A 23,796-nucleotide genomic window follows, 5' to 3' on the forward strand; every position below is an offset into this window, starting at 1 on the left:
GTTACTGCAAACTGGAAGGAAGGTGATCCTTGTTTTAAAATGGCAGATAATCTGGCAAAATTGACTAGTTGGCTTTGGCTGGGAGGCAAATTTTAAAAGCCATGAACCTGGATATTTAGCAGAAAAGATTTCCAAATTAAATGTGGAAAGTACAGCCTGGTTTCTCCTTGCAGCTTATAGCAAAATGTGAAAGGAAAGAGATAAGCTGAGAACTGAACTCTTGGGTAGAAGGAAACCAGAAATTGATGTTCTAGAAAATTCTGGGCTTCCAGGAAGGGAGAACACAGAGAATAGTGCTCCATGTGAGGACTTAAGTAACTGTGGAACCAGCCCGCGATTTCAGAAAAAGACAGGATTAAAGATGGGAGTTCAGGAAGGATTTGTGGAAACTCCTTCTGTCTGATGGGCATGACCCAAGCCTATTGCATAGAAAACAAGAGTGCTGTGGGATCTATATAAACACAACCACTGCCAGTCTGAACTAAAAGTCTCAGAAAAAGGACAAAGTGAAGGTAAAATAACTTCAGGGGCAGAACTCTTCTGAGACTTATGGGATCTAAGGTTCAAAATCATGAAACCACAGGTGAGGAGAACAGAACCACCCAAGCACATGGAGAGAGTGAGTATGCGCCAAAGGCAGAGGATGGGACTTCCATCTCCTTGCAGTGGAAGAGCTGTGCAGCCCCGGGCCTTGCAGAGGGTGGAGCATATCCCTTGGGGATTGGAGAGAGCCTGGTTGCCACCAAATGGAGGGACTGAGCATGTGCCCCGGTGATGGCAGAGAGCCAGGGTACAGCCCTGATGCTTGGAGAGGCTGGAGCCGACAAAGGTGGTTTCCCCAATGTCCCCCAAGGTTGCATTCAGAGAGAGGCGGGCCGTTGCACAGGCCCTTTGAAAGGGTGGAACTGCTGCTTTCTAAAGCCCCAATGATAAATAACTCTCAGACTCTGAAATCTAATGGAAGTTTTTGAAACTGCTTGGATCCAGTGACCCCTGTGTTTCTTCCATTTTCTCCCTATGGAAATGTGGGTATTTAGCCTTTGACTGTCCCTATTTTGTATGCTGGCAGCAGATAAATTATCCTCAGCTTTACAGTTCCAGAGCCAGAGGAGAATTCTGTCTTCGGACAGAACTTGTCCATAGCTGACTTTGATGAGATTTGTACAGTTTATGACTTTGTATTATATTTGTATTGTTACTGAAATGGTTTAATGCTTTGTGATATTGTGATGGAATGAATGTATTTTGATATTGGAAAGAACATGTCTTTTTGGGGGCCCAAAGGGTGGAGTGTGCCAGTTTGAATGTGTGGTGTCTCACAGAAAACCTATGTCCTTTAATCCTCATTCAGTATTGCTGGGTGGGAGCTTTTTGATTATCCATGGAAACGTGACCTATCCAATTATGGGTGGTAATTTTTGATTAGATGGTTTCCATGGAGATGCATCCCCACCCATTCAAGATGGGGTTGCTTACTGGAGCCCTTTAAGAGTGTACTGTTTTGGAAAAAGCTTTAGAGCCCAGGCAGCTAGAGAGCTTTGGAGATGAAGGAAAATGCTCCCAGGGGAGCTTCGTGAACAAGAAGCTTGGAGAGAAAGCTAGCAGATATCACCACGTTTGCCATGTGCCTTTCCAGTTGAGAGGGAAACCCTGAATGTCATCGGCCTTTTTGAACCAAGGTATCTTTCCCTGACGCCTTAGATTGGACATTTCTATAGCCTTGCTTTAATTTGGATATTTTCACAGCCTTAGAAGCTGTAAACTTGCAACTTAATAAATTCCTCTTTCTAGAAGCCATTCAATTTCTGGTATATCACATTCTGGCAGCTTGCAAACTAGAACAGGTATTAAATGAGTTAATATATGTAAAGCAATTAAAACAGTGCCTGGCACATAGTAATACTATATAACTATTGGCTAATTATTATCAACATAAATCACCATCAATAATTCATCAAATCGACTTGCGACTCCAAGCCTACTCCAAAAGAAGGTTTGCCTTCAGAGTGCCTTCAACATAAATACCAAAATGAGTGTGGAATTCAAGGACCTCTGGATCTCTATAATACAGCTCTGACATATATATATATTTTTTTTAATTCAACTTAAGAAGCACTTACTATGATTAAAAAAAGCACTTACTGAACACCTACCATACAAAATCAGGCCTTTTCACTACTTACCTGTACTATACTAACACCTTAGCCTTTATTTTTCAACCTTTACTTTTCCCCTCTCACTTTCTTGCTACTGTCCTCTTACCTGGTATACCTGTTTTATTTCTATCTATCAATACTTGATTCATTCTTTAAGGCCCACTTCAGTTATTATCTCTGCCATAAAACCTTTTTTCATCTTTCCAGGAAAATGTAAATTTTCCTTCATCTATGGTTCCAAAAAGTTTCAGTTATACCTGTCAGAGAATTTACCATACTTCTCATAATTATTTACATGTGAATTTCCTAAAAGCAGGCAACATTTCCTATTTATCCTATTCATCTTTTGATAGGTATGGAATTCAAGGACCTCTAGACCTCTATAATCAAAAGTACAGCAACCAAAGGAAAAAAAAAAAAGTACCATTTGCATAGAAGCAGTTCACTAGAAATTTACTGAAGACTACTTTCTCCAATGAAAAATAAACAGTGCATAAGCTATTCACTTCTTTCCTACTTTTACTTTATATATATAGCCCATAATTTTATTGGGCAAAAAAGAATGCAGCTCAAATTCCTTATCACTCTGGCTTAATATAAAAAAAATTAAAACTTAAAGAAACAGCCTTTCATTACACTGCACTATCGATTGGGTCCTACTTTCCAAAATAGGCCACAATTTCACAATCAGTTGCATTTCTATCCTAATGAAAAATTCCTTATTTCTATCATCACCAATTATTCTTAAGAAAAAATTGATCTTTCAGGTGTCTGGTTTGAACACTATGTGAAACACATGAAGGACCTACATTTACTTACACTTTTGAGAAAGAATATGTTAACTCAAAAGGTTATTAATGGTTCAAGCAGCTTTAAAGTTGAAATAAAGAATTTTGGACTATATAAAGAGAATGGGCAACATACTTCCTCATCTCCACTGTTTCTGCCTGAAGTGGACAATGTCATTTTTTTTGCTGTCGGAATATAATCTCCATTTCTATTCTGAGGGTCCCACCATTGGCTAAGTCTTGGTAGGAAGCATAAGCCCATTACAGAAAGAGAGAACTAATAATTAGCCATTTCACTCCTGTCAGCTGGTATACAACACATGACCTACACCCAGTCAATCTGAACTTAGTCAGAACTTTGAATCTTGACTAACTACAAGATGAAAAGACAGTTTGGAATTCATATTGCTTGTGTGTCGTTGCAGCTCTGGCCAGACTTCCTGCAACATGGTGTGACTTCTGCTGCCTAGGGCCTCCCTTAGTCTCTGCTTCTTTACTGAGCCTGGTTTTTCTGTCTTTGTCTCAATTTTATGATCTACAACATATCCAGTCAACAATTCCCTTTTTACCAGAGTGATTTTGTGGTTGTTTGCATCCAAGATTTCTTACTGAAACAGCCAGTAACACCTCTCATTTCTACTTATCAATGTTATAGTTTTCATATAATATAATACATAAAATTAAATCTGTTTATTGTTTTCACTTTTTTAAAAATCAAAAGTTTGTTTTGTTTTTTAAATAACTTTCCTGGTAGGAAGGCAACTTGAAACAAGTAAGGTAGGTCATTTACATATACAGGGCCATGGAAATCAAGGAAAATGCCTTTACACTACTATACACAGTAAAAGCTAGGAAAAGAACTCATTTCCATAAAGACTAATTTCCAAAATCAGTAGATAGCTTATATCTACTTCGAAAGGTATTTTGGAAAACAGTAAAAGTCTCCATAAATCTTTTGTATAAATAACAAATAAACAAAACAAAAGGTTGGGGAAAAAACCCTAACTAGTCTCTTTCCTTTACTCTGTCATTTCTACTTTTTTATTATGACGCAACAATGTAAAATAAAGACTTTCAAACAGGAAACACAGAAGCTTTTACTACTAAACTTTGAGGGTTTTTTAGATAAAATACATCCAAAATGGTCACATACTCCAAAAATAGCTATCTTTTTAATTCTGTTCTTAAAAATCTACCTGTTTCCTTGAAATCATATATATTATTATTTTTCGGAAGCAAATACCCAACAGAAGTCCTATGATTTTAAAAAGACATTTTTTTCAAAGGAATATTTATAGATATAGATTCCTTTTTTCTATTTTTTGACTAATCATTTCTGTGCTTTGTGTGAACATTAGTGAGAGAAGAATGACTTTTTTAACGCACCAGTAGAGATAGTCCACTATTACTCATTTCAAATTGCTGCTTCAGAAATGCATATGCTTTCATTTTGAAGTTGTATGTAATTAAACATCATTTTCTTAATTGTGCTGCCTGAATTAACAGGCAATTTTCAGTTTTATCAGAATTTAGATATTTATCCTTACAATATTCAAACAGCCAACAAATAATTCTATGTAATATAAAGTGTACATATTCCATGTTAATCACACCAATACCATGGTCAATAAAACCTCCCTATATATCTTAAACAAAAAGTTAATAGTTCTAAAGATACATATTTTTAGATATGCATGTTTAAGAGGAACACTGCTTTATAAATTGGGTTAAAAAGGTCACCACCTTTTTTGAATAATAGCCCAAGGAGGGGACATTATAAAAATGGGCTCTAGAATGAGACCCTCTCAGAGTTCAAATTCTAGATTCTCTATTTAACTATACCCACAATTTATTTGGGCACATTACATAACTCTCTCTCTGTTTCCTCATCTTTAAAACGGAAATTACATAATAGTACCTACTTTATAGGGTTTCTACAGAGGTTATAATTATCTCAAAAACAAAATTGGTTTAAAATGTTATGTTGGGGGAATATAAAATTAGTTTTTTATTTGTGCTGTATGTACAGTATGCCTCTAAACTACAACAGTAACACTAAAGAATTCTGACGTGTATGTTGCACAAGGCCTCAGGCAAAACTACTTTAACTGCAACATCACCTAGAAAATTTTCTACTATAATTGATAAATGTGAACGCATAAGAAAATTTATGAAAATTCAACAATGCAGTCAATTAGTAACTAGGGACACTTCTGAAAGGTTATTTCTTAATTTTGGACCTTGGTTTCATTTGTAAATGAAGAGTGGATTAAATAATCTCCAACGTCTTTTTCAGGTTTATAATTTTGAGTCATTAGACATTTCCCTTAAGTCACTAAAGCAAGTTTTGTGAATATACATTAAATGCTGTTTTTGTAACCTCAAAGTAACTGAATTTAAAAATGCATATAGCAGAAGAAAAGCTCACTGTAAAAAGTTAATTATAATAAGCTCTAAAGCTTTAAGTAAGCAAACACTTGTGGTCTAGCATGGATCAATACTAAAAACATAGTTTATATGTTTACATAGTTTCAAACCAATCCTGAACTATAAAGTTGTTGGCAGCCTAATTCCTCTTTTTTACTGAATTTTCAAAAAGGTACTAATTTTTAGAAAGGGCAAGAATTCTTAAACGAAAGAGAAAATGTTTAAAGACGGAATATTTAGCATCAGAACAGATGATAAAAATATTATTTTGAAATGTGTGTTGGGGTAGGAAGGAGAGGAGAGGTAGAAGAGAAAAAGGATACTTCTAAATCTACAAAAATTCAAAGCTATTCCTTTCCTGATTGCAATGAGTGCGTAAAAACTACTTCAGTTTAAATCAACTGTTTGTAATGGATTTTGAAGGTTCTGAAATGAAATTTTTAGAATTCTACAAAGTGGAAAAAATAAGATAATATTTGTCTTTTTGTTCTGGTATTAATTATGTAGGTGTCTTCTATGTTTTATGATATAAGGGTCCACATAAAGTTATAAAACAAACAGCACAAAAGAAATATTAATCATGAATTTGAAAGACCAAATTTCAAACACTAATCCAGTAACATCACTTACCTCACACTGTTATTTAATAAGTCATGAAAATATAAAATAAAATAAATTAAAAAATAATTCATGAACGCTGTAACTGCTTGGTAAGCTATAAAGCACATTAATTTAGTATTATTATTACTTACGGCTTTGCTCTTGCCTCTTTATATCCGTGGCTATTAGTGATGGTGGTGTCATAAAAGAAGCTAAACGCTCCAAAAGAATTACAGGGGAGCATTCAAATGCTTTTATTATACTGGAATTTTGTTAAGAAATACACTGCTTGAAGCTATATTTTAAGCATTCCACACTTCCGCCCCTAGTCTAAGCATTTAGCTGTTTTCACTTGCTGGGGGACAGAAAGCCTGCTTGACAGGGAAAACCACTGTGGAGGGAAATTTAGGCCTATCTTGAGCTAATCTCTCCTAAGGATTTTGCCTTTTGGAAAGTGGGATGAAAGAGACGGGTTGTCAGAATAGTTGATTATTCACCACTCTAAGGTACTTATAAATGTTCACATGTGTGCACCCATTCTTCTCATTGAAATGCTCAAAAGCCAGGTCAAATATCCACAATTTTTTTTTCCAACCCGGGAAGGGAGATGTTGAGCCTGTAGGGTGCAAGCTGGCTCCAGACTTCTCCAAGTCCACACACAGCTCTTTACCTCCAATTCTTATGTGTCGAAGGAAAGGGAACCACAGACACACCTTTGTAGGAGGGTATATATCCACAGTTTTCAAAAGGAGGAAACCTGATATGCAATCTTTCTGTTCTTTGCTCCTTTAATTCTCTCATTTATTAGCTTTTCAATTCACAAATTATAATGATGATTCCCAACTCTCCATTTTCATTCTTGAAGTTCCTGAATTTTTTATTTCCTCAAGGACATTTCTGATTATAGATCATTTCAAATTCAACAACAAATTCCAATTTTACTCAGTTTCTCAAAACCCAACTTCTTTCATGTTTAAATCACTCAAACTCACAATCTTGAAATCTTCATTGATTCCTACTTGCTGTCCACTAGAATCAACTACAAAGTCCTAGCTATACCTTCTTTACATCTCCCAAATCAGCAAAAAAAAAATATTCTTTGATTGCACAAATTACTGTTAAGTCAGGTACTGGAGGAGATAGGAAAATAAGCATACAACACTGTGTTCAATAAAAAGGGAGCTAACTGATCATTATATAATTGCAATGTATTGAGCTCTTAGTACGTGCCAGGCTCTATGAAGAACCATTTTTATGTATTATCTCAAAAGAAACCCATAAGTATGGTACATATAACTTTTTTTCTGTTTTTGTTTTATTTCTTTTTCTGAATAGATGCAAATGTTTCAAGAAATGACCATGATGATGAATATGCAACTATGTGATGATATTGTGAATTACTAATTATATATGTGAACAGAATGATCAAAATAGGAATGTTTCTATTTGTTCTTTTTTTTGTATTTAAAAAATAAAATTAAAATTCAAAAAATTAAACAAAAAAAGAAAAGAAACCCATAAGGCAGATACCATTATCTCCAAATTACGGATGGGAAAAATAAGACCTACAGAATCTGAACCTCCATACAGCTATTAAAGAGATAGAGCTTAAACTCAAAAAGAGATCTGACTACAGAGCCCCTGCTAGCCATAAATAAAACAGTACAAAACAATGTAATTGTCAGAAGAAAAGTACCATTAAACAAAAGAAGCAATGTTGCCCAAATGTATCTCTTCTGCTCCATTTCCATGGCAAATACCCTATTTCAGAATTTCTGCAAAGCTGGCACTAAGTGGGCTACTTAAGAATCATCTAGAAAGACTATTTAAATGCACATTCCTCGGTCTGACCCTAGAGATTCTGAGTCACTGGGTATGGAGTATTTCTGATACACAATTTTTAAAATCACACCCTAATCTCTATTCATTAACTTATTCAACGAAAGATTTAATGAGTTCCTACTATGTGCCAACTTTCATGGGTTCATCACAAATACTTTCCTACATCTGATCCTGCTACAATCAATTCTTCAAATATTCGAAAAGCCCTATTTTCAACATTTCACTCCTGTTTTTAACTCAAGGATTTTTACTCCTTACTGAGTAAAATTCCTCTGCAATCAATGATTTGCTGGCATATAATATATACTTGGTACACAGTAGATATTCAATAAGTGTTAATTCTCTTCCACCTTACATAATCTACAGCCACATTATATTACAGGATCCTCAACTCACAAATGAAGGGAATAGTGCAGTGTATCATGTTAGGAGGGCCAAACACAAAAAAGTGCCTACACTTCCCTTTCTTCTACAAATATTTTTCCTTTCTCTGCCTAAAATGATCCCTCCTGTATATCTATCTAAAGCCTTAAAGGGAAAGACCAAATCCTACCCATACTAAAACTTGCCAGACTCTTCGTGCCCTATAAAACTTTCCTTACAACCTACAGGACTACTACATCTGAAAAGTACATACCCTAACATCTGATTTAATGCAGATCTCTACACTCCTCTAATTTTTAAATCATCTTAGCTCTTATTTCATTAAGATTTTTGAGAGCAGATTGTATTATACACTTTCATTTGTACTATACACTTTCATTTGTATTATACACTTTCATTATAATTCCAAGAGTGCCTGGGCTGTTGCTAAGTACATAATGAGCCTTGATTTAACAATACCACTTTTTCCACTTTTGCAAGCCATCCTTAAGTTCTTAACACTGCTTTCTGCCTTTAAAATATTATAAATGAATTCTTCCAAAGATATCTAAATTATTAAAATTGGCACAAGATCATTCTCTATATAAGACGACTATGTAGTGTAGTGGCCTGCCACATTTATTTACTGTGATACCTTGAGCAATTACCTAAACCTCAAATAAGTCTAATTCTTCCTGTCTATAAAATAAAGATATTTTATTTTATAAAATAAAACATCTTTTTACTTTAAAAATAAAATAAAAAGATATTTTTATTTTATCTTTTTATTTGCAAGGAGCAAAGAACAGAAAATATTTTATCTTTTTATTTAAATAAAAAATATATTTTTATTTTATCTTTTTATTTTGGGCAGGCCACGGTGGCTCAACAGGCAGAGTTCTTGCCTGCCATATATATATATATATATATATATATATATATATATATACAAAATAAAGATACTTCTCAGATATATTTGAAAAGTAAAGGAAATAACATAAAGTATTTAGCACAAGCATCATAATAATCCTTGATAAATGTCAGCTATTATTATTTCCTGATAAACAAAACCTAGAGAGTAAATATTTTCTCTAGATATTCATTTTAAGCCAAGTGACAAGGAAATGGTCTAGGTATTCACATATTCTGTGGGGGAGGGGGGGAATCTAAACCAAGTCAAAAGGATGTGTACAGAAAAACTTCTCTAATGAATTAAATCAAATTCATAAAGCTAGGAGTAAAAAACTTAAAACAAGACTACACACAGGAATAAGCAGATTAAACACGAGTAAAAATAAAGCAACTGTGAGGTCGGGACAGGGGCCTTAAATTGCAAGAGAAAGACACAGGGCTTAAATACAAAAAACAAGTCCAAATAGCAACTCACACCACCTGCTAATGTCAAGACCTTCAAAAAGTAATATAAGGGCACATGGGTGTATCAGGGGTAGAATGCTCACCTTCCATGCGGGAGACCCAGATTTGATACACAGACTATGCACTCCCCCCCCCTCAAAAAAAAAGTAATTTAAAGTTTCCAATCGGATTTTCTCACTTGTAAAATACAGAAATAATAGTTACCATAACATTAAATTAGACAACAAATAAAAGGCCTAGCCAGCAGGTCCTCAGCTAGTGAACCTTTCCCTTCTGAGCTTAAAAATAAAAATTTTGAACTGCGTTTTACAATAAGGCTGGGAAGTTCATTAGATATTAAATATATAATCCAAAGACATATTTCAGCACAAAACTGGCAGGCAGAAAAGGAAGAAGAGAGAGACTTTAGGTAAATATAAGCAAAAATCTGACTTCGCAAGACATGTCTATTATACTTATTTCAAATAGCATGCAAAAACATGACCCATCAAGGGATAAGAATTTTAATGTTTTTGTCCTTTGAAGATGGCTGGAGAAACAGCATTATTATTAAAATACTATTAACAGAATACATGTAAGAAACATGAACTTCCCAATATGATTTTTCTCACCCACCCAGCTCTTCCCCACTGCTCTTAGACCAAGATCAAACTATCCCTACCAACTGATGAAACTGATCACAAGATGAATAAAATAAGTTTCTCATTCATTAACTCCAACAAAACATTTATGTTTACATTTTAAGATGGCTAAGATGTTTAAGTCAGTCGGGAAAATTCTGTAATTCACTCTAAATCTGCAAAGATCCAAGATTCTACTACATAGCTACATTAACCACTGATAGCATAATCAATGGACATAATTCACCAATGCAGGGGGATAAAAAAGACATAAAAGGGAAAAGGGAACTTCACACTGCAAAGCTCTATAGCCGAGCTACAACATAAAAATTCCTTATTTGGTTTGAGTGTTGGAGAACTTTCAGTTAAAACATGCAAAAAGTAATTTGATATATTCTTTCCTTTCAAGTGTTACAATGTTTTTAAAAGTATATACTTTCCTCATCACTACAGGCTTAAATTCCGCAATTTAGATTTTAGGCAACCAGCTCTATGAATGGGTTTCTCTGTGCCCCAATTATTTTCTATATTGCTTTTCCAGTACAAGCCAAAAGAAAATGTGTATCAACGTGAAGGGAGTACTTCTTTCTGAATACTTTTCAAAATAAGTATTTTCTTTTATGATGAGCCTACGTAATTCTTTTACTTATGTTGAGTTTTGCTGGAGGATCCCTAATTTTGTTTTGATAATCATGTTTCCTAAATCACACAGCTTTTCTTATCCTAAGACTAACAAGTTTCATAATAATTTTTCTGCCAATTTTTGCCTAAATTATATAATGAAATGGAATGAGCAACTTGACTCAGGTTATAATTTTTCATTTACATTAAGTGGTTAATTGTAATTAGTGACTCAAGAGGTGAATGCCTTCTCTAAAGCATAAAGGAACACACAGATAATTAAATACAGTTTGTATTTGGGGACCACAGTATTCTGGAACATAAAAATCCCTGTTAAGGCCTTACTTAGAGATGCTTATCATAATCTCAACTAGCTATCTTCAATACATTAATGAAGCCAAAGGTGTAACTTTCCAGGAACTGGATTCAACAGGCAACTGGAAAGACCAAGAATGCCTTGTGGGAACCAAAAGAAATTAATTTCTTAGGGCGGAATTTTTTACTGTAGCAGATGGTAAAAGATAATGAAGGGACAGTGGGACTCCTAATCAGTTCCATTCAAATCATGAGTGTCCAGTTAGCTACCTCTCCTTGTCTAGTGACCGAAAGAAGAGCAGTGACAAATGTACTATAGTGGAATAGAAATAAGCTAGGTATAGTCTAAACCCATTCCTAATTATTCAGCATTTGTTTAAATTTAAGATGGCCCTTTCAGAAATGAGGTCTCGTAAGGTCAGTTAACCTACTATACTACTTCAAAGATAACAAAAACTGTATTTCAAAAGTGGAGATGGAGAAAGAAAAAGTAATTTATTACTTAAGATGTTGGCATGCTATTCAACAGTGATATAATCATTATTTTTATTGATACGCCAGTTATTCCTAAATCATCACATATTAATTATGAGGCAGTGTTTTTCACTTTAACAAAACACACCTGAAAAGAAACCTACTCTGTCAAGCCAAATCTTATTTTAAAACTGACCCTAAACATAAAACTACTTACTCACAATTTAGGCTAAGTAGGGAGGAAAAAAAAATGCTCATCAGGAAAATAAGTCTGCCTTAAGAAGAAGTTAACATTAATAAACTGCCCATCAAACAAATACAGAGAAGTGCCATCGCTAAACTAGGTGATGTTTCCAAGCGAAAATATTAAGATGTCAGTTGTTTCCCTGTGTGCTGCTGGATCTTTGGAAATTACCACACTAGCATTAAGTTATGAGCTTGAAAACAGATGAAATTTCATATAATAGCAAGTAAGAGTGGCCCACCAATACTTTTAATGATATGCTGAATAATAAACGGGGGGGGGGGGGCAGAAGGCTGGTAATCCTCCCTTTTAATACCTCCCTATCCCCTAAAATGTAGCCTGTTTTCAGAAATAAAGAGGTGTAATAATACAGCATCACAAATAAAAAAGATAGTTCAATATTTAACATAAAAGTCTACATTTTAAAAATATAAAGTCTATTCTCTACATAACTAACTATACATTGTGCTAGAACGCTTTAAAATACAAAGGGAACTACAAATTTATCATAATCAACTCCTTGAAAATTAAGCACAACGGTTTTGTAATAACCTCTATACCTTTTTTCTCAAGTCACCACCACAGAAAGCATACAACTTAATGGTTTATTTTCCTTGGTGTCCCCCTTACCTCTTCCCCAGTGGAACATACATTTTTTTAAGTTCACATAAATTAACACCTAGCACCGGTAATTCAGTCCATTCAAAACCTGCTTAATTTTCAAAGATCTGATAAAATATGCTCAGGTTGGAAACGAAAAACTACCTTATAAGGGTATAAAAGACTGAAAGCAGGAAGAGGCTTTGACAAAACTAAGGAAGTTGTAGCGCGCTTGCTCACTGAGGGACTTTTTTGAAGCAGAAGTAACACATGACATCTTTCTCCCTCAAATTAAAATGTGACTTGGTTCACCCGTAAAGACGCAAAGGGAGATGGAAAAGACCGGGAGTCGAAAAGGAAGGGGAGGTGGGTAGTCTAATGAAAGCCCCGTTCTAGGTTCCCATTTTAAGAGTCCGATCCTTCCCTATCCCCACCCACACCCGGGGCAGCGTTGTCTCAGCGATCTTGCAAAACCTCCAAGGGACGCTTCTCTCTTCTCCCTCCAAGCGGGTCCCCGTGCTCTGTCCCCTCCGTCCCGGCGCCCACAGGCAGGGTGGGGCGCGGAGGCAAAGGAACCCCGGGAGGGCCAGGCTAGGCGACCACCTCCACCACCGCCCGCCAGCAGCGTCCGCGAGGTGGGAAAAGGGGTAGGAGCGGGTCGCGCGAAGGAAGACGCTCCCCGGGGATTCAGCAGCCCCGAACCCCCGCTGAGATCCCAGGAGGGTGAAGCGACCGGGTGAGGGAGGCCCCCTGGCTCCGAGCCCCACCCCTCGCCACCCAAGGAGCAGCGACTGACACAGCCGGCAGCGGCACCTCCCCGCACCATTCATCTCCCAGTCTCCGGCCTCCTCCCTCCCCCGCCATTTTTCCTTCCTCCGCCTCAGTTTCCCCACCCCCGGTCGTCAAGCCCCTTCGTTCCCTCCTTTCTCAGCCCCCTTACCCAGTGCCACAGTCCACCACACAGGCCGGCAGCCGTCCCGCCATCTTCCTCCTCGCCTGCTGCTGCCACTGCCGGCGTCTGCTCCGTGCTGGTTGGGGCCGGGGATTGGCGGCGCGAGATGGGGGCTATCTGACCATTCACAGCCGGGCTGCCCTCTCCGTCCGGGTGGAACTGGGAAGCCAGAGCAGTAGCGAGAAGGCGGCAGTCTCGGTCAGCGGCTACCACTTCCGCAACCCAAGCAGGCAGTCCCCGCCCTGTCCCGCCGCGGCCTCCTCCCCCTTTCTTTTCCCTCCCCCTCACTCCTGCCCCCACCCTACAACTTCTACCCCTCACACCGCCTTTCCCCGGGAAACCAAGATGGCCGCCGGTGCCGACGCCCGGGCCAGGCCAGGACCAGGCCGCGAGCGCTCCCTCTTCCTGCTCCGAGCGGGCGGGGCGACGGAGCATGCGCAGTGGGCAACCGGCCACCGGCCGCGGCTCCCGTCCTGACGCTAGCGAGTGCCACTACGGGTTTTCCAAGAGAGTAGAGGAAGTGTGCCGAGCCACCAGTTCTCCTTCTGAAGCTTGAAGGGGCTTTTCGGTTCCACCCTTCCATTTAGTTTCAGTAATTCCTGTGCTGGATTTGGGAAGATGTGGAGGTGCATCCCGCAATCCCGAATGTCTTCGCCAGTGCTCAGGGGAAAATCGCCTAATTGAAAACGTTGTCAGCGGCACACAACTATTCTTAGGATTTGAGTGGCTGCATTTCCGTGTGAAGAGAAGGGATTTCAGAAAGGTAGAGCAATCAGGAAACTGAGCAACAAAGGCTTGCACCATGGCTGTTACTCTGCCTTTGTTCGGAGCTTTTATTCAGTTACACTTCTACATTGTTATAGGGCTTTAGATTGTAGACTATCCAGAGGGCAGGCCTGTGGCTGCAAAGACGGCAACCATCCCAAGAATTTGTTCTATGTAATATACTCTACAATGATAGACCTTTGTGAAGGAACGATGGGAAAGGATTTAATATGGAGTAGTAAGATTCTACTTGCAGAATAATATTAGGGATTAAAAACCAAAAATTTTTAAAATAAAAGTGAAAAACTGGAAAGCCTGAATCAGTGGTTCTTAAACTGTATTCATCAGAATCACCTGGAGGGACCACGCTTGCTGGTCGACACCCTCAGAGTTTGCTGATTAGTTAGTTTGGAGTGGGCTTGAGAATTTGCGTTTCTATCAAGTTCCCAGGTCTGATGTGCAGATTTTGGAACCTAGAAGTTTCATGATAACTTTTCCCTCCACCAAGTTTATCTTGATAAACTATCCTGGATTTCCTTAAATGAGGCCCCAGAAGATCACATCGTCTGGTGTTAGGTGGACCTGGGGCATGAAATGCGGGTTTTTCAATCATTCATTTCACAGGTAATTATTGCTCACCTACCCTATAGTGGAATGTGCTGATCCCGAATATTCAATAGGCAAAGAACAGTCTCTGCTCTCATCAACTTTACAGTTATGGAATGCCCCCCACCCCCCAAAAAAGTGTTAACAGCAATAGAAAGGAAGCCAGAGATTGTGAGAAATGGGGGAAAGGATGAGAGATTGAGGGAAAGTGGAAAATAGGGACGTCTTCTCTGAGGAAATGGCTTCTAAAAGCTAAGTAAATATTTGATTGTGGGAAGATGGCAGAATAGGAAGCTCCAGGAATCAGTCCCTCCACCAGAACAACTATTATACAGGCAGGAACAGTGTATCAACTATAGAACACTATATCACATCTAGGGAAGAGCAGGAGGAAGACACTGGCGAGTTACAGAAAATACCAGTAAATTCCCCTCTCCCACAGTGGTTATAGTCCTGCTCTTTTGGCTGGCAAGAATGGGATCTAGCCCCAGCCATGGCTTGCTGGTGCCGGAAAAGGACATAAAAATTCTACCTCATGATCCAGGGTGGACATGGGCCAATTGCTGATCACTGCTTTTGTTGAACAGCTTTGGATCACTAAGGGGCAGCCGTCTTTCCAATCAACCTCAAACAAAGACTGTCAGGGAGACAAACAGGATGATTGCTCAGAGCTGTGGAAGAGGTTAAAGGGCTACATTTACTGGGCAGCTCAAGAAAGCACACCTCTGGGGAGCCATGGAAAAAGCTCCTGGCTCCTCATCATACTTCTCCAGGACAATTCGAAGTCAGCTAGCTCTCCCTTTGTGGGTCTCTGCAGCTGAGAAAAACAGCTCCTGTACTGTGCACCTTACTCTCCCAGAATTTGCCCTCCAGGCAAAAGCAGCTTGAGACACACTTGGAAAGGAGTATAAGAAACCATTGACCAAAACAGCATGAGGCAAAGGCTTGAGTTCCATGGTGGAACACCTAAGAAGGAGAAAATCTGTCTCCTGGAAAGTAGAGAGACACTGAAACTCCTGTAAACATGAGAACCTCTAAGCCACTAGCAAGCACAAGCCCAGAACAGGACATGTGCCCAGAAAAGACAGGGAGGACCCTTCAATTTGCATTCAACTTGGGCAAACCTTCATAATAGAAGAGCTAATGCTCAAAAAAATCTCTCATATCACCAGTTGGTTTACAACTTTTAAAAAAAAAACCAGACGCCTCAGAGAATTAATCCCAGAATTAACATTTAAAAATACTAAAATGTACTGTGTGTATGTTAATAAGAGTTCTCTAGAGAAATCAAACCAACAGGTGAGATCTGTAAATATGAGCTTTATAAAGGTGTCTCACACAACCATGGGAATGGAAGAGTCCAAAATCTACAGGGCAGGCTGTGAAGCTGGTGGCTCTGATGAAGGGTCTGGACAAACTCCACAGGAAAGGCTAGCTGGCAGAAGAAGCAGTGAAAGAGTTTCTCTTCTTCCTTAAAAGCCTTCAACTGATTGGATTAACTCATTGTGGGAGACTGTAGTTGATCACAGATGTAATCAGGCACAGATGCAATCAACTGACTGATGATTTAATATACCAGCCTTCTGGTTTATCAACCACCCATGAAATATCCTTGTGGCAACAGTCTGTTGCCTAACCAGACAAGTGGGTATGGACGTTTAGCCAGGTTGACACGAGAACCTAACCATAACAGTTCACCCTATGTCAACCTGGCAGCTATACACATCACATTGAAACCCATTTAATTTCCAAATAGAACACAATAACAGACAAATGTTTTGCCTAACAATACTCAACTGTCCTCCATACAACCAGAAATGTACTACATGTCTCCAGAGTAAGGTGCAACTCCTTAGGTAAAATTCACTCTTAAACTTCATATTCTATGACTTAAATACTATAACATGAGCAATACAACTTATGTCATATCATAAGAGGAAAATAAGATACTTGCTCATGCGCAAATGCAAACATACTCAAAACAGGGATAAATATTCATACAATCACAGTCCTTGGTTCTGTAACTGGTCACATGGTTGTAGTTCATATTTATCACTACCTTCTTCTCCTACCCATTCCATGTTCCCTTTACCCTCAGCAAGCACTTAAGCTGGCCATGGTTTTTTGCCTAGTGGGGTGATCCAGACCTTCATTCCTGAAGTTTCTGGGCCATTGGTACTCTTGCCTGGATTGGGTTATTGCAGTTTTCCATTAACTGTAATCACAGGGCATGGTAGTACTAAGAGACACCCTAGAAGATCTCCTGTATTCTAGGAAAACTCTTCTTTGCCTCCATTATGTAGTTGCAGTCCTATTTCCCCCTTGATTGTCAAGCCCTTATCCACTTCTAATGTACATTCTAATTTTTTTTGAATATTCTAATTTTGAAAGATCTAAACAACATGTAAGAATTCAAAGAAAAGCATAAAACTATCCTAGTAGGATTCTGATTGGGACTGCAATGAATTTTTAGGATAATTTGAGAATAGTCAACACCTTTAAGTATTTTAATGTTTTCTTTAGGAACAAATGTGTGGCTCCATTAATTTAGATCGCCTGTCCCTCCACTTTTTCTGAGTCTTTGGGTAAAGTTTCATGATTTTCTCCTTAAAGGGTTGCGTATTTCCACTTAGGTATATTTCAGTACCTGTTTGTTGTTGCTATTATTACTGTTGTCAATGGGATCTTTTTATATATGTATATATATATATATCATTATGTATATGCAATGAGAGTTGATTTTATAAGAAAACAATTGCTTTTTATATACTGACCTGATATTTGGCTAACTTGGTGAGCTCTTATCAGTTTTAGCAGTTTTTCAGTAGAGTAGCTTGGATTTTTCTAATTTCCCATCAACTATCTTTATATAGTGAATGGTTCATTTTTTTTTCAATATGGGCTTTTCTTACTGTGTTGTCTTCTCTTATTGCATAGTCTAGGGTCTCTTGTGCAATGTTACAGTATAGCAGTTTAAATTTTATTTTTTGCTTTAATGAGAATTTTTCTAATAATTCCAGATTAATCAATCCCTGATTTTAGCACAAAGCCTCATAGCTGTAAACAGATATATACCTGTGTATATATGTGTTGTGTTATTCAAATCTTCTGTATTTACACTTTTCTTTTACAAATAGACCTATGAATTTATGAGAAAGGTGGACTAAAGACACTATATTGGATATTTGTTTATTTTCTTTTGCATTTTTATCATTTTAACATATATATTTTCTTTTTTTAATTCTTTTCTTAATATTTTTATTGATAAAACAATATACAAACTTATAAATATTCCATACATGGTGTACAATCAGTAGCTCACAATATCATCACACAGTCGTGTATTCATCACCATGATCATTTGTTTGAACATTTGCATCACTCCAGAAAAATAAAGAAAAAAGAAAATATTCGTACTTACCATTTCCCTTACCCCTCCCTCTCATTGATTACTAGTATTTCCATCTAGCCAATTTATTTTAAACGTTGTTCCCTCTGTTATTTGTGCATTTTTAATTCATCTGTCCATGTCCTAGATAAAAGGAGCATCAAACACAGATTTTCACAATCATAGTCACATTGTAAAAGCTGTATCATTATACAATCATCTTCAAGAAACAAGGCTACTGGAACACAGCACAACAGTTTCAGGTACTTCCCTCTCTCCACTTCAGTACACCATAAAATAAAAAAGGGAATATCTATTTAATGTATAAGAATAACCTCCAGAATAACCTCTCAGCTCTATTTGAAATCTCTCAGCCACTAATATTTTATTTTTTTCTCATTTCTCTCTTGGGGAAGGTTTTCTGGATCCCTTGATGTCAGTTCCCATCTCATCCCGGGATTTCTGTCCCACGTTGCCAGGGAGATTTACACCCTCTGAAGTCATGTCCCACATAGAGGGGAAGAACAGTGAGTTCACTTGCTGTGTCAGCTTAGAGAGAGAGGGCACATCTTTGCAGCAGAAGAGGTTTTCTGGGGGTGACTCTTAGGCCTAATTTTAGGTAGGCTTAGCCTATTCTTTGCAGGAATAAATTTCATAGGGAGGAACCCCAAAATTGAGGGCTCGGCCTCTTTGGTTGTCCCCACTGCTTGCTAGAATGTCAGAAATTCTCCAAATGGGGAAGTTGAATATTTCCCCCTTTCTCCCCATTCCCCCAAGGGGACTTTACAAATACTTCTTTATACACTGTCCAAATCACTCTGGGATTTATTGGGACATCACACTAACCTGGACAAACCAACAAAATCTAAAGTCCTAGTCAAGATTCTGTAACATATATATTTTGATCCTATTAAGTGCCTGAAAGTCCATAATGTGTTCTATTGGTCAATTATACTTTTACCTGTAGAAAAATTCATTTTGTCTCATATATTGCTTTTTACCTTGAAACTTATCTATCATTAATAATGCAACATCATTACAGTTTGATGTATTTTGATATATTTTCTTCTACCCCTTTATTTTCAACTCCGTGTAATTTTTCTTTTAAATATTCCTTGTTATTTACATTGAACCAGATTTTCTGTTTTATTTGCTTTATTTATACCCTGAAAATTTCTGCCTTCTAGTAGAGTTTGATCCATCATACTTATAATTATTTATAGTTTGAACTTCTCCTATGCAAATTTTGAACATTTAATTTGGGTTTTCAGTTACCACATTAACATATTTTTATTTTTTCTTATTTTTTCAAAAGAGTGGCTTAATAGTTATATACCTAATTTTCTTTCTTTTTCTTTTTTCGCTATATACCTAATTTTTATGCTTGTACTGGTTACCTACAAAACTTTAACACACATATTTAATGTTATCTACTGTGTTAATGCCTGAATATAATCAGCATCTATAGCCTCTCCCATAACAAAACTAGAACCTAAGTAAACTTTTGCTTCCATCTCCCTTCCTCCACCACCTCTCCAGTTAGTCATATGCTATTGACCCTAAATAAATAAATAATGGCATTATGTAATTAAAAAAAAAAAAGATAAGTAAAGCCTGAGGATAATAGGAGTTAGGGGAAAGAGTTAGGAGAAAGGAAAGCCCTCCAGGAAAAGGGAACAGCAAGCATCAAGGACCTGAGGTGAGAAAGATATTGACTTGCTCCACAAACTAGAGAAGACAAAGTGAAATGATCTAAGGGAAATACAATGGGGAGTGAATCAGAAATAAGGAAGAGCTAAATAATAAAAAGCCTAGGAGATGGTTTTAAGCATTTTAAAGTTCATTCAAAAAGCTATTTGAAATCATCAAAGGGATTTAAGCAAGGATTTTTTGTGGTTGCTTTGTAGAAAATGGATCCATCAAGGTCAAGAGTGAAGAGAAATACAACTGGAGTTCAGGGATGGAGATATGTGAGGGCTAGCATACAGGTGGGGTCAGATGCATTCACTGGAGACTCACTTAGAGGAGTCACCATCTTTATCAATTAGGGTTCAGCATATCCACTGTTACTCAACAGCAAATAAACAAAGAATTAATCCAGTTGGGGGAAGAGAGACATTTATCAGAGCCTGTCTTTCAAGAAGTCAAACAGAAGTGGTTCTTCTTTTAAATGCATAGTTTTTCTTTTTGTTTTTAACTTTCCTACAGTTTAGAAGAAGATGCTAGATGGGGATTCTTTGCCACCTCCATTGTCAGGTAACTTCCCCAAAAGGGGGGGTAATGCCAAAAGATTGGCTCTGAAAGAAGAAAGAAATGAGTCTTGGTGAAGGAGAACAAATGGTTGCTCCCAACATTTACAAGTGATAAATCAGGTGTGAAGGTGTCCTAGTTTGCAAGCTGCTGGAATACAATATACCAGAAATGGAACAACTGTTAAAAAGGGAATTTATTAAGTTGCACATTTACAGTTCTAAGGCTATGAAAATATCCTAATTAAAGCCATAGAAATGTCCAATCTAAGGCATCCGGGGAAAGATACCTTGATTCAAGAAGGCCAATGAATGTTCAGGCTTTCTCTCAACTGGAAAGGCACATGGTGAACATGGAGCTTTCTCTCTAGGCTTCTTGTTTCAGGAAGCTCCCCTGGGGGTGTTTTCCTTCTTCATCTCCAAAGGTCTCTGGCTGCGTGGGCTCTAAAGCTTTTTCCAAAATAGTTCCCTCATAAAGGGCTTCTCCAAACACAGAGAAGCAGAGAAAGTCAAAGCTAGAAAGCCATTTAGAGATTATCTTGTTAGATATGAAAAGAAAAGAAATCATGGGGCTGGGAGCTGGGGGCTGTACTGGTTTGAAATGATGTATGTACCCTAGAAAAGCCATATTTTAATCCTAATCCCATTTTGTAAAGGCAGCCATTTCTTCTAATCCCTATTCAGTATTGAATGTTTGAAACTGTAATTAGATCATCTCCCTAGAGATGTGATTTAATCATGAGTGGTTGTTAAACTGGATTAGCTGGAAGTATGTCTCCACCCATTTGGGTGGGTCTTGATTAGTTTCTGAAGTTGTATAAAAGAGGAAACATTTTGGAGAAAGAGAGACTTCTGAGAGAGCAGAGAATGATATAGCCACAAGAAGCAGAGTCCACCAACCAGCGACCTTTGGAGATGAAGAAGGAAAATCCCTCCTGGGGAGCTTCATGAAACAGGAAGCCAGAAGAAGAAGCTAGCAGATGACACCATGTTCGCCATGTGCCCTTCCAGATGAGAGAGAAACCCTGTGTTTGCCATGTGCCTTTTCACTTGAGAGAGAAACCCGGACCTTCATAGACCTTCTTGAACCAAGGTATCATTCCCTGGATACCTGTGATTGGACATTTCTATAGACTTGTTTTAATTGGGACTTTTTCTCAGCCTTAGAACCGTACAGTAGCAACTTATTAAATTCCCCTTTTTAAAAGCCATTCATTTCTGGTATATTGCATTCCCGCAGTTAGCAAACCAAAACAGGGGTTGTGTTAGTTAGATTCAGTTGTCAACTTGGCCAGGTGAGCGTACCTAGTTCTGTTGCTGCGGACACAAGCCAATGGTACGTGAACCTCATCTGTTGCTAATTACATCTGCAGTTGGCTAGGAGGCGTGTCTGCTGCAATGAGTGACTTTGACTTAATTGGCTGGTGCTTAAATGAGAGAGTACAATGTTGCACAGCCAAGCAGCTCCGCATTCCTCATCTCAGCACTAGCAGCTCAGCCCAGGCCTTTGGAGATGCAGAAAGAAGTCACCCCAGGGAAAGTTGTTGGAACCCAGGGGCCTGGAGAGAAGACCAGCAGAGACCATCCTGTGCCTTCCACGTAAGAAAGAACCTCAGTGGAAAGTTAGCTGCCTTTCCTCTGAAGAAGCAACAAAATAAATCCCCTTTTATTAAAAGCCAATCCATCTCTGGTGTGTTGCATTCTGGCAGCTAGCAAACTAGAACAGGGGTCTTTGCCCAGCATCATTTCTACCTAATAGCTCCCCAATTTCCTTTTAGTACAGTACAACCAGGTACTTGCTTCTTGTCAACTTCCAAACCCAGTCCTTCAATCTCTCAAGCATTTCAGTTTTGGCAGTATTCTTCCAGTAAATCCCTCAATGCTTAAATTATTTAGTTTCCATTATGTGCTTGAAATTTAACACCTTAAGTGATACAGAAGGCCAGAGATTTGGAGTGATTTTCTTAAGAACTTAGAGAAACTAAAGAACAGACTACAAACTGAAACCCAATTTAACCCCTTTTCAGAGGTCTTGAGCTATAACACCATAAGATCTGTTTCATTTACCAGATATAATGCTTACCACTAGATTTCCTATATTATTCTGCTTTAAGGCCAACTTGTGAATGTCTTTGGATTTTAAAAAGTATCCAAAAGCTCCATGTCATTCAATCTCCATTATTTTAAAAAGAGAAATTGTATTTTAAAAAACTGACTTAGGTACTTGCTGCTGGGATGACTATTTGCAAATTGGTAGACTGATCAGATCCACAAAGAGCATTGGTTAAGGGAAGATAGTAAATGGTCACGATCTCCAAGTAGCCTAGTGGTCCAAGTGCTGGGGTTAGAACAGCTGACTGTGACTCTTGGCTCCTGCCCTCACAAGCTCTGTGACCTTAGTCATTAACTTAATCTGTGGAGAGAACAGTGACTAGGAATCAGGATTGCTGAGTTGAAACAAGCTCTTCCACTTCATCTATTTCTTCATCTGTAAAATTGGCAGAGCTTGGTAAACTTGACTTTTAAAAAAAAAGCATATTGTAAAATAGAATGTTATAGAATGATCTTATTATGGACAGATCAGGAGGTATATGGATTAATTAAAAGTAATGATGTTTTTACTCTTTACTTGGCCATATCGACTTAAGCATCCAAAACTTCCCCTCCTTTTTCACATAGGACCTGTGTGCTTCCTTTTATAAAGCTACCATTGCTCAAAATATTTTTAGAAGGTCCCCTTTAGGCTTGCCTTTGGAGTCTATTGCACAGTCTTTAAATATCTTCTTTGGTAGCAAATCTTGGCCTTTTGTGGATAGATTTGATTTTTTATTGATTTTTGGAATTGGCTAAAAGTCATTTCTTCAGAACCAAGTCCGGTGAATAAAATGGGTAATCAACCAGGGCTCCAGGTTCTGATCAAAAGCTCTGAGTGGCTATAAAGAAATAAAACTGGCTTTCCTATATAACTTATAAACCGCTCTCACCATGGTCCTAAAGGGGAATTCTAGAAAAATTTTACTCAGTGGTCCTTTCCCTGGGATAAAAATATTACACTCATTATATGTATGATTTCAACTGAAAGTATATTTTATATTGTTGTATTTTCTAAACATGTTGGAAATGAGATAGGAGTCTGTGGAATATTACACTCATCTCCCCACTGCCTGCAAAGAATGAATAGTTCATTTAAAATATGACTTCCAGTTTGAAAGAAAATAAAAGTTAGAAATCCTAGCGCGCGCGCACACACGCACACACACACACACACACACACACACACCACATTTATAAAAGCAAATTCCAGATGGACTACAAATCTCCAGCATAGTGTCAAATCCATATGCTGTGTGGCCAGCAAATTTCTCTGTATTCTGGTGCCCACCTCCTTCCCAACTTACCTCCTCTTTTC

The 23,796-nt window shown here is 37.8% G+C and overlaps 1 protein-coding gene and 1 non-coding gene across 2 annotated transcripts in view; both read right to left on the reverse strand.

Moving 5' to 3' along the window:
* ACTR3 (actin related protein 3) overlaps window positions 1–13,790 on the reverse strand; it is a 100,282-nt gene extending 86,492 nt beyond the window's left edge. The window contains exons 1-2 of the mRNA XM_077153582.1: window positions 13,694–13,790; window positions 13,368–13,538 (exon numbers count right to left, since the gene is read on the reverse strand). Coding sequence (XP_077009697.1) covers window positions 13,368–13,411 — 44 coding nt within the window. The 5' untranslated portion in view covers window positions 13,412–13,538; window positions 13,694–13,790. The remainder of the gene's footprint in view (window positions 1–13,367; window positions 13,539–13,693) is intronic.
* Window positions 6,563–6,697, reverse strand: LOC143678583 (small nucleolar RNA SNORA38). Its single transcript, XR_013173364.1, has one exon. It is a non-coding gene; the product is annotated as a small nucleolar RNA SNORA38 (small nucleolar RNA).
* Window positions 13,791–23,796: the final 10,006 nt, after the last annotated feature.

The sequence above is a fragment of the Tamandua tetradactyla genome, chromosome 3, assembly GCF_023851605.1.
Source record: "Tamandua tetradactyla isolate mTamTet1 chromosome 3, mTamTet1.pri, whole genome shotgun sequence".
NCBI lineage: Eukaryota > Metazoa > Chordata > Mammalia > Pilosa > Myrmecophagidae > Tamandua > Tamandua tetradactyla.